Source organism: Anopheles coustani, chromosome 3, assembly GCF_943734705.1.
Source record: "Anopheles coustani chromosome 3, idAnoCousDA_361_x.2, whole genome shotgun sequence".
NCBI lineage: Eukaryota > Metazoa > Arthropoda > Insecta > Diptera > Culicidae > Anopheles > Anopheles coustani.
Genome location: NC_071288.1, coordinates 42,503,960 through 42,514,082, shown reverse-complemented (window position 1 = coordinate 42,514,082; position 10,123 = coordinate 42,503,960). Strand labels below are relative to the sequence as shown.

General features: G+C 42.4%; 2 protein-coding genes across 3 annotated transcripts; both read right to left on the bottom strand.

Annotated features, from left to right (window-relative positions):
* Nucleotides 1-35: 35 nt before the first annotated feature.
* Nucleotides 36-3,364, bottom strand: LOC131271746 (ATP-binding cassette sub-family B member 10, mitochondrial). Its single transcript, XM_058273269.1, has 8 exons — nucleotides 2,976-3,364; nucleotides 2,680-2,886; nucleotides 2,109-2,593; nucleotides 1,807-2,038; nucleotides 1,048-1,234; nucleotides 879-978; nucleotides 589-813; nucleotides 36-503 (listed from the first exon to the last, which is right to left on the bottom strand). Exons 1-8 carry the CDS (start codon nucleotides 3,310-3,312, stop codon nucleotides 228-230), a joined length of 2,049 nt encoding a protein of 682 aa, XP_058129252.1. The 5' UTR covers nucleotides 3,313-3,364; the 3' UTR covers nucleotides 36-227.
* A 2,254-nt stretch (nucleotides 3,365-5,618) lies between these two features.
* LOC131272481 (uncharacterized) lies at nucleotides 5,619-7,153 on the bottom strand. 2 transcript variants are annotated; one of them, XM_058274224.1, is made up of 2 exons: nucleotides 6,595-7,153; nucleotides 5,619-6,498 (listed from the first exon to the last, which is right to left on the bottom strand). In XM_058274224.1, the coding sequence occupies exons 1-2, from the start codon at nucleotides 7,151-7,153 to the stop codon at nucleotides 6,263-6,265; spliced, it is 795 nt and encodes a 264-aa protein (XP_058130207.1). In that variant the 3' UTR covers nucleotides 5,619-6,262. The 2 variants fall into 2 exon arrangements, with proteins under 2 accessions (XP_058130207.1, XP_058130208.1); XM_058274225.1 differs by having other exon boundaries at nucleotides 5,619-6,432.
* Between the last annotated feature and the right edge of the window lie 2,970 nt (nucleotides 7,154-10,123).

Here is a 10,123-nt window from a genome sequence, read left to right as displayed (position 1 = left end):
TCGGAAATACCTTGGAAAGAATGAGCCAGTTTCAATCAGAGTGTTTCATTGTACAATCCATTTCCACCCGCTAAAATACATCCTGTGCCTAAGAAAAAATTGTCTATAAAAAACAAGCAATAACAAAAAGGCTTCACTGAAGTAAAGCGACGATCAAACGGAAAATACCTCGAGCGCTTTCGGTGCCCTAGGACACACGCACGAAAGCTACCCATTTTGTCGATCCCCTAGCTGACGGCCGTGGAGCTAAACGTCTGCCGTTGCACCAGCTCCCGGAAGATGCCTCCCTCGGTCGCCATTAGTCGGTCGTAGTTTCCGTGCTCGACAATTCGACCGTCCTGCAGTACGGCAATATTGGTCGCATTCCGGATGGTGCTAAGCCGGTGTGCGATCGTAAGAACGGTCCGGTTTTGCGTTAACCGCTCGAGCGCACTCTGAATCAGCTCCTCCGATACGGCATCCAGCGCACTGGTCGCTTCGTCCAGGATAAGGATTTTAGGGTTCTTTTGTTACCCAGAGGGGGAAGGAAGATAAACGAATGATCGAATAAGAAAATGAGTTAATAAAACTGCATTCATTTGTACATACCCTAATGATAGCACGGGCGATCGCAACGCGCTGCTTCTGGCCACCGCTTAGCATGACACCCCGTTGCCCAACGAGCGTGTTCAGGCCGTCCGGGAAGTTCCGCACGAACTCGTCCACGTGCGCCTCCCGAACCACGCGCTCGAAGTCGCTCTCGGAAATTTTCTCACCCATGTTCAACCCGTACAGGATGTTCTCACGGATGGTGCCACTGAACAGGACCGGTTCCTGTGGAAAATTAGTGTTAGTGTGTACTTCGTAAAAAATACAGCTTCTGGCGAAACGCATCTTACTTGATTCACGGCACCAATGTAACGACGAAGGGAAGACGGGTTCATGTCCCGCAAGTCAACTCCATCGAGTAACACCGAACCTCCTGCGGGATCGTATAGCCTGTGAAAGTGAATCGTAATAATTAACTCTCTTTCGTATATCGTAGCTTGAGAACGTGCACTTGTGTACCTCAACATTAGCGAAGCGATAGTGGATTTTCCGGAACCGCTGCGACCGACGACCGCGGTTGAGGTGCCCGGTTCAATGGATAAATTAACACCGTTCAAAATGGCAGCGTCCGGCCGGGAAGGGTAGTGGAACACCACATCACGAAAATGAATCTGTCCCGCTGGAGGTTTAGACAGCTCGATTCCACCTGAAATTAAAATGAATTAAAGTACATTAAATAGGTTGGAATGAATAATTGTTGCTCACAGGACCTTTTTATCATTATATTCAAGACAAACAATGAAACTAATTTGAAACGATGAGAGAAAACCACAATTTTTATTGGGAAAGAAACTAATTAATGAAAAACAAAATCAATATTTTTCCAAACAAAATAAGAAGAATAAGGTGATAGACAGAAAATTGCATTGAACTCCAAAACTCCATTAATATTCTACACTTTTTTTCGTTCCTGATCAAGTCTATATTACATCACAACTGGTATTAGGTAATGCCATTTAATTTCATGCAATAAAACTGACGTACAAAGAAACATTATTGGTTACCTAAAATTAATCTGTGGAGCTTTAAGTATTAGAAACAACATTAGAGATATAATAAGTAAGATTAATCATTTGAAAACAAAATTTTCTTCTAAAAGGTTTGGTGAACAAACATGTAAAGGAAAGAAAACGTTAAAGAACGTATTTGCTGTGACGACAAATGTAAATGGCAAGGCAAGTACAGCCATGTTTATAAGAATTTTACCTCAAAACTTACCATCGATCGGGATCGTATACTTCCGGTCTATAATCTCCCACAAACGGCTCGCCGATCCGACACCCTTGTTTAGTTCGGTGTAGAAATTGCTTAGGCCTCCTATCGAGATGGCAGTGTAACCGGCGTACAGAATAAACGATGTGAGAGCTCCGATTGTCATTTCCGAATTGTTCACCATTGTACCACCGTAATAGAGCACCGAGAGAATGATAATGTTCCCCGAAAGGCCCGTCTAAGGTGGAACGAAAGGAACAATGTATCAATTACGAATCGAAAGGAGTGGAGGCTTTTTTCTGAATTACCATTCCGTAAAACGAAGCCCGCGCTTTCGTCTCCCGGTAGCCAATGTTAAGTGCGTCGATCAGCTGTTCGGAGAACAGTTGCTTCTCGAACCGTTCCTTGCAGAATACCTTCACCGTCTTAACGTTGCCCAGACGCTCCTCACCGATCTTCATAATGTCGGCATACTTGTCCATCAGCTCTCGGGTGATGTTGCGTACGTACCGGCCGTACACTACCGCACCGCCCGCCACGCAAGGCACGATACACATCCCGACCAGCGCCAGATGGGGCGAGGTGTAGATCATCATCCCAGTGCCGGCCATTATCATCGCCGTCGATCGCAGTCCATCGGAGAGGTTCATGCTCAGCGAGTTTCCCACCAGGTACGTGTCGGACGAGAGGCGATTCACCAGCTCCCCGGTGCCCTTTCGGTCGAACCAACCGGCTTCCTGGTTCAGCATGGAGCTGTACACTTTGGCGCGAATATCTTTCGTTATTCGTAGCGCTAAAACGATTGAGAAAACGCAAACAATGCGGTGTGTTTCAGTGTGAGGTGGTACAATTTTCGCTTGTTATCCGGCCAATGCATACAGGCATTACTGAAAAGGTAGACTCGCCCGAAGTTGGCTATCCCGCCGAGCAGGAATATGCCACCCAAAATCAGGCAAAACTGATCCAACTTCTCCTTTGCCATTCCCGTTTCGGCCGAGCTGGAATAGATGATATCGAGGATCTTCCCGAGCCCGAACGGGACGGACATTGTGATCACGGAGGAAATGATCAAACAACCAACACCGCCTGGAAGGAAAAAAACGAAACTCCCGTTAATTAGACGTCGTCTTCCGAACACTTATCGCGTCCGATTTCGGCATCACTCAATTCCTGACCTGCAATGTTCCATCGTTCGGATTTCGCAAAACCGAGCAAACGCTTCACATCCGTGGATTGCAGCTTAAGCTTGGACTGTTTCGCAACTTTCTCCTCGTTTGCCACATCGCTGGTGGTACTTTTACTACTCGCGTACCGCGCAGTGGTTCCACCGACCCATTGATTGCCGGTACCAGGTATCAGCAGCTCTCGATTACGAAATCTTTTCGTAATACTGTGACGACTCCCGACGCACGATTTTCCATCTGCACTGGACAGTTGTCGGAGCGAATGTTTCACAAAATGTTTGGAAAGAATTCTACTCGCGCCGGTGCGTCTTATCAAGTTAATATACATTCTGCGTTATTCGTGAACCGCGTGCCGGGTAAGATCGAAAAACATCGCTCACGCGAAACGAAACATCACGTCGAATATTTTGTTTACGACTGACTGTTGTTTTTCGAGATTTCGACTTCACGGGACTCGGTGCTAATGATGGGAACACCGTACTGGATTCAGCAATGTACTTAGACTCCGCCTTTCTGAAGCTCCATCCGAATCCGAAAGAATACTGAATTCGTCTACGGATACACAGGTGAAATTCGAATTTCTATCGTCTCATCGTTTTGAATACTGCTAGTTCGAAAGCAAATTTAAAGCAAAATTCTTCTTTCACGTTGTTGAATAGCTTAAAACATTGCTGCTATTTAAAGTACCGTCCGCACGGAGACGATGTTTTTGACGTAGTAGTAGAATTAAACCTATAATTAACGGAAAATAGAGTTCTGTAAACAGGGTGGAAAACCACCACCCTCTTCCCACACCCTCCCGAGCGATGAATCGGGTTGATTTAAATCCAACTCATGAGTCCTTTGGCTCACCACTACTAAATTTCTTTGATTTGTTTGAAAACTGTCAAATGAAACCAAAGTATGACAATAACCAGGTTTGTTACTACCGTGCATGATCACCAAGGTTACTAGAATGAAATAAAATTCCACTACCACGAACACGTGTTCCATCTGTTCTGAATCGTTTTTTTCCGCGGTGCACAAAATAATTCAACGATAGCACGCAAAAAATAAACAGGTCACAGATGGGGTTCTTAGTTTGAAGGTTTCAGGCTTTCTTTATTCCAACTAAATAGTTTCATAGTGTATCATTGAATAGAATATACCGAATGCATGTCGTCACAATGTTGATTATTTAAAGTTCGTTCGATCGGTTTTTCATTCGATCGATTTTACCCGAACTCTGCAATCGAAGTGCAACAGTTTGGTTGTCTCGTTTGTGTATAAATTCTATGCTAAGTTGTGTTTATAGGAATGGTCCTAGCTTCTGTGCTTATGCACGCTTTTTCAATTCATAGGGGTGAAATGCTAATCATGAACCCATGCACATAGAGTACGAGCACTTTAGTCCTGAATTTAGAGTCTTGCAGGTTGGAGATAAATTACTGAATCGATTAGATCGTTGATTACACACCACTGCAGATGTAAGGCAAGACCTTGTCTGAACGAAAGTGTAAAGGGTTCGTTTAATTTAAATTCCGCTTTTCTATTAACGAGTAGTGCCTAAGCCTAGATCAACATCAATGTGAATGTGACGCGTGTACACTATGCGCAAAAAACATAAATCACTGTTTTTACACTTTTTCACTAGTTTTCGGTTCGTATAAACTTTTCTTATCAACAATACGGCATCCTCTAATTTAACAACTAATTTATATATTTGGTTGGTTCATTTCATTTCAGCAAAATTGTTATTTCACGTTCGATCTAATTGTTAGTTATTTCGTTATAAAACAACTTCAATAGGGGAATAATATTTTCATCTTATTTCGTTATGTTTGAGTCTTTCATAAGCAACGTACGCGAAGTTGGTCGCGCAAGCTTTATTTTGTGTCCACCGTTATACCTAGGATTTGGTTTAGTTTTCCCCTGGCTTTAGATGTTAAATTCTCCACTATTTATTACGCTGTTGATATTCTGTACTGCAGAGATATGAGGTGGGTTTTAGTTCACCTGAAGCTGTATTATAAACATATGCCATCGAGCATACTTTACTTTAGCTACAGGGAGTTTCGTCATACATACAAATACTGTTCTGTTGCATTGCAACATCAAAAGCTCCTTGCTACCCTCCTTGGGAATGGTTTATTTTATCCTGTGTAGATGCTCAACACTATCAATACCTTTATTTAAGCTTCCACCTGATAGTACGATGTATTTAATTCAGACCGAACTTGTTAACCCCCCTCAAGAAAAGTGGATTGTTTTGCATTGGCAGTAAATTTTGCGATGTTGTTTTCTTTCTTTTAGTGTAATGCCACATTCAGTAAGTAAAAGGCTAACATATGGATAACATGCCAAGGGAAGATATTGTTAAGCTTGAAAAACATCGACGCCGTTAAGTGATGTACTAAATTTACCTAGAACGAGTTTTGCTAAGGATATCAGTTTTTTATATACTGTTGGTCGTGGAGAAAGTTGTTCAAAATTGGCTTGCTATTCGGGTCTCGGATCAGCCAAGGTAATTTTTTTAAAAGGTCCAGTGTCTAGTTTCGGGCTATCGTTTGAAACTGTGATCTTACTTTGCACAGTACTTAAAATACTTTATATTGTAGTAGCATGAACATAACATTGTTGTATTAAGATGAAGGCAATTGCAATAAAAACAAAAACAAAACGTGTAAAGGCCTCAAATCATTCTATCGTTGAACGTGAAAGTTGTGTATTTCAAAACCTGAAACAAAAAGTTTACGCGAAAATTTAAGACTCGATCAAGTCTTAATTAATTGGGGAATACCTCTTTGATGACGCCGAGCGAAATTTTTTTTTTTCATTTTTGACATCGTTTTGTGTAACTCATTCAAAAATCTTTAGTAACGGATCCTTTAACCTAGAAGACTTTTTAAAATGGACTCTAGATACATTTCTGTAGCTTCGCTCGAAATAAACCATGTTTACACTTTAGTATGGTTCAGTAACTTCCAGTGATGTGTTTCGCTTGTCGCTTATAACTTATTTTACTCCATTTCAAACATACGATATCAGATAAATAATATAGATGAAACTTAAACGGTAAGTACTTCTGATTTCCGTCTATCGAACACAAACATCTCCAAAGGATTTACATTCAGCATTCGAGTTCGAACCCGTTTTAAGTAAAAACATCTTCTTGGGAATGTTACACGCTAGTGTGGTTAAAAAAAAAAAACTTCATGTCTATGGCGGTGGGCTACCTATGAAACCTTCTCCTTAAGCTGGGTAGTAACTTAAATAGTCAACACGAGTACTCCATCTAGCTAACGGGTGTCATCCTCACCTTCAGATGAGCTGCGAATCGTGTTGTACGATGAGTTGCGGCTTTTCAGCATACGCAGAAAGCTACCAACGGCAAATATCGTACGGCGATGACGATGGAAAATACCTTGGTAGAGTGCATCCCTTAGTGCTTTGCGATCGTCGACTACTTCTACTTGCAGCGTTAGTGAATTTTGGTGGGTTAGCACAAGTGCAGAACGATCAATGCCCACTCCACCTGGAGGGCATGCAGCCGTATAGTAAAAGGAAGAAAAAGCAACCAGTTAGCTCGTTCACTATTTATCCCACCCAGGACATGGACTAAATATAATACCTGTTGTCGATGCAGGCGATTTCGGCGAACCAACTTCATCGCTGAACGTGCGCTCCTTCAACTTGTGATGATGGTGCTTCATGATGATCGCTGTAGTCGTCGTTACAGCTGACGTGGATGTCGAGGAATGGGTGGCGGTGCTAGCGGCACTGGCATTTACACTTGTACTCGAAGAGGCCGTGCTGATCGAAGCAACCGGATTCCAGTTCGTTCGCAAATTACCGGTCGTGGTTGCATCTACCAGATCTAATTTCATAGCCTTCTTGGCCAGATCCGTATCGTTTGCATTGTTCTTCGTGGTGCTAGCGTTGCTTCCCACTGGACTCACCGCAACGATCGTAGAGGTAATTACGGTGGTTGACGACACAGGCGGTGGAGATGAAACTAAAGAAGCACCCGCTGCTTGCTCCAAGATCGTACAGTGAGCCGCCGTTGGTGACGTGGGGGATTTAATCGAGAGATCCAAATCGATTGATTTCTGACTAACGGCGCTTTGCGACAATATGACATGATTATCACAGCTTTGCTTGCTTGATTCTACATCCATACTTGAAACCATGCTTTCCGTGCACCGGACAGAATATATAAGAACTTGCTTTCCTCCTAAGTCTGTTACGCTCTCTTGTTCGACACCGTGGTTGGCCGTGATTGTTAGAGAAATGGCATGAAAACATGAAGCAGATATCTTTGGTGATTAGAGTACCTTCTTGCCGATCTACCCAGAAACAGTCCACTAACACACTTTACGGGGGTCGAGCTTCACTACAATACCTATCACGCACATGAAATGCGAGCGTTCCACTGTGCTTCAACTTGGTGCTAGGGACCTGTAAAAATATTGTTTTTGAGCACGTGTTGTTGTTTTCTAAATGTTTCTCGTTTGTATCACACGTGCAAGAACTGCCTTTAATCCCCGTAGCGTCGTTGCCAATACGCTGATCATCAACCTGTTTATCAACGGATCGCTGGTTAGCTAAACGCAATCCATTTTTAAGAGATTCAACGTCGTTAGATGATAAGTCTGTGAGAACAATGCTCGGTACATCTGCCACTGCATGAGATTCATGGTTGGGTTCCAGCTTTAATGGGTATAGGTGGTCGAGTAGATTTTGAATCTGGTTACGATTTTCATCACTCAATGTATGGTTGTTCATACTACGGTAGTTCACTGGACAGTATATCTTATATCAATTCTCTGTCGATATCGGCCAATAACACTTTCACCACTGTCCTTGAAATTGCTGTGACCACAACTTGATGAAATACTTTGATGAAATGGTAGCTTTACCGGAAACATTCAAGGTATCACTACTTTGGCTCTCCTTCTGATAAGTGCAAAGTAAAAAGTTGCTTCTCTACACGTTGACGTTGCGAAAGTATACTAACTACTCTGTCCTCGCCCGATTTACCATCGAATGATCGTTGCTAGTAACCGAACTAGCATTGAACTACCACTTCACTGTATTTTGCTGCTTCAATGCTGCTAGGCACACGTGTTCCTCCCGACTGTGGGATCCATCTCCCCGCGTGTACAGGCACGATGCCACGTGCACCATCGTAGATTCGCTGTTCACGTGCCCCTTTAACAAGTCCCGAACGAGGGTTCGGTCCTCCCGTTACACCTGATTGATTGTCTATACACAAACGAATACTTTTCTGTAGGTAATGTCGCAGTAGAAATCGATTCAAAGCTTCTTAAGCACCTCCCAGTAGTGCGCGGTACCCTTTTCTAATCCGGTCGGGTATTTGCGTCGCTAAGCAAATGGTAACGAGCTGAAATGTGTTCAGTTGAGAGGTTTCCCACCGCCCGATATGGCTTGATAGCCAGGGGCCCCTTCAGCGGCCTTCCGTGATCCAAGCTGCATTTTCGTGCACTGTAAATAAGGCAATAAATCTACGTTGAGTTTTCAAGCGACATCTACATGCATCGCTACTTGGTCAGAAAAGTAAAATCGTCTAATCATACATTGATTTCTTTCTTCTGTAGTATTAAATTGATGTTGCTCTAAGTAACATAAGTAAAACATAGATAACTTTGTATGGAGTATGGAGAACACTCTATATTACGACAATTTCCAACCGTACTTACCAATTTCGTCTTTACTTTATCTTATGTGAATCACACGCACCGATTGTTTACAAATTGGTTTGAAAAATCGATTTTTACTCGCCGACCCAAAAACAACCTGTCAGATGGCATGAAAACATTCGAGCGTTTTGCAACGCTTCAGCCTTTGTAGATGCTGTTTTGCGTTTCTCACACTAACTCTACACACAACAGCGACTTCACTGTAGGCAGCGGGATCTCCCCCCGAGGAAGTGGAAATTCAACAAAATACGATGAACATTCTACGTGCTTCCCCCATACATACCATTACCGCCATTCGTTTGAATCTCTCTCCTCTGTGAGATTAAAATGTATGGTAAAATCCCAAATGAGGCCCCCTAGTCGCCGCATCGTCGTCATTGTTTCCACGTTTGCGCCTGAAAGTTAAGCAATAGGTGGCACATCAATTCAGTTTGAATATTTGCACCGTTGAATTGCCGTTAGAAGCTGTAATGTTTTGAACTAATCGGTTACACTAGGCAAGATGGACAGCATAAACCAATGCGCTAGGTCTACCGAAAAAGGGAGTTTGTTATAAATTTGTGAAATAAGGCGGGCCCGTGGGCTCCCCTCATACCGCATCCCTAGGTTGATTGCGTAGCCGAATTTTCATAAAATCATGGAAGTAATGCATGAGGGAGTTCATGTTGTACATCCTTTTCAGTATAATCACAATCTTTAATTTAACGAGACATTCAATTCAAACGGTTCACACAACAGCATTTGTTTCACCCATTGCATACCTTTTAGGTACATCCGCTCACAAATGGTGTAGCTACGACAGCGATTTCGGCTGGGGGGGGCTCCATTTGGAATTTTACCAAATGTATTATTATCAAATTTATGAAACATGTAATGAAGTTGTTTATTTAACTTGTATGTATTTTTTTCAATCCATACCCATTGTACAAAATTGAGCCTTTTTGGTCGCTATACTCATAGTAAAGACGCTCTTCTTTATAGGGTTGTTATAAAGAACCTCTCTCTGGCGACTTACTGCCGCCCATCGTAGCATTCCGTTATCCTTCGATTCATTCGCGCTTGTGTGTAGGTATACTGTGCGCACACAAGTAAAACAATGTGGATGCGGGCTGGAAAAGGCTACAATTAGGGGTACGCAGCCTAATTTTTCATCCGCGGGATGTTAAGCAAATTTAAAAGGGCAACGAGAAAATCTTTCAAATATAAAGGACGTATTCAATGTATCGTTTTACCCAAATGTGTGTAGTTTGTTCTAAATATATTTTTTAACGATATTGTGCATGGACATTGCAACATTAACATTGTGAAATCCTTATTGTAGCGTGGGTACTTCCTATCAGCTACATGCAACTGAAAAAAAATGAATGCTGAAAAAGACAACCGTATGTTTACGGAAGTTGTGGAAAGGAAAATTGCTCAAAAATAAAAATAAAATTATAA

Bases quoted from the DNA above. Each gene is read 5' to 3' on its own strand.
- LOC131272481 (XM_058274224.1), bottom strand. From the start codon at position 7,153: ATGGTTTCAAGTATGGATGTAGAATCAAGCAAGCAAAGCTGTGATAAT. The intron at 6,499-6,594 runs GTATTATATTTA...CATGCCCTCCAG, and splicing joins ATCGCCTGCATCGACAACAG to GTGGAGTGGGCATTGATCGT.
- LOC131271746 (XM_058273269.1), bottom strand. From the start codon at position 3,312: ATGTATATTAACTTGATAAGACGCACCGGCGCGAGTAGAATTCTTTCC. The intron at 2,594-2,679 runs GTATGCATTGGC...CAATCGTTTTAG, and splicing joins CTACCTTTTCAGTAATGCCT to CGCTACGAATAACGAAAGAT. The intron at 979-1,047 runs GTACACAAGTGC...TCACTTTCACAG, and splicing joins ATCGCTTCGCTAATGTTGAG to GCTATACGATCCCGCAGGAG.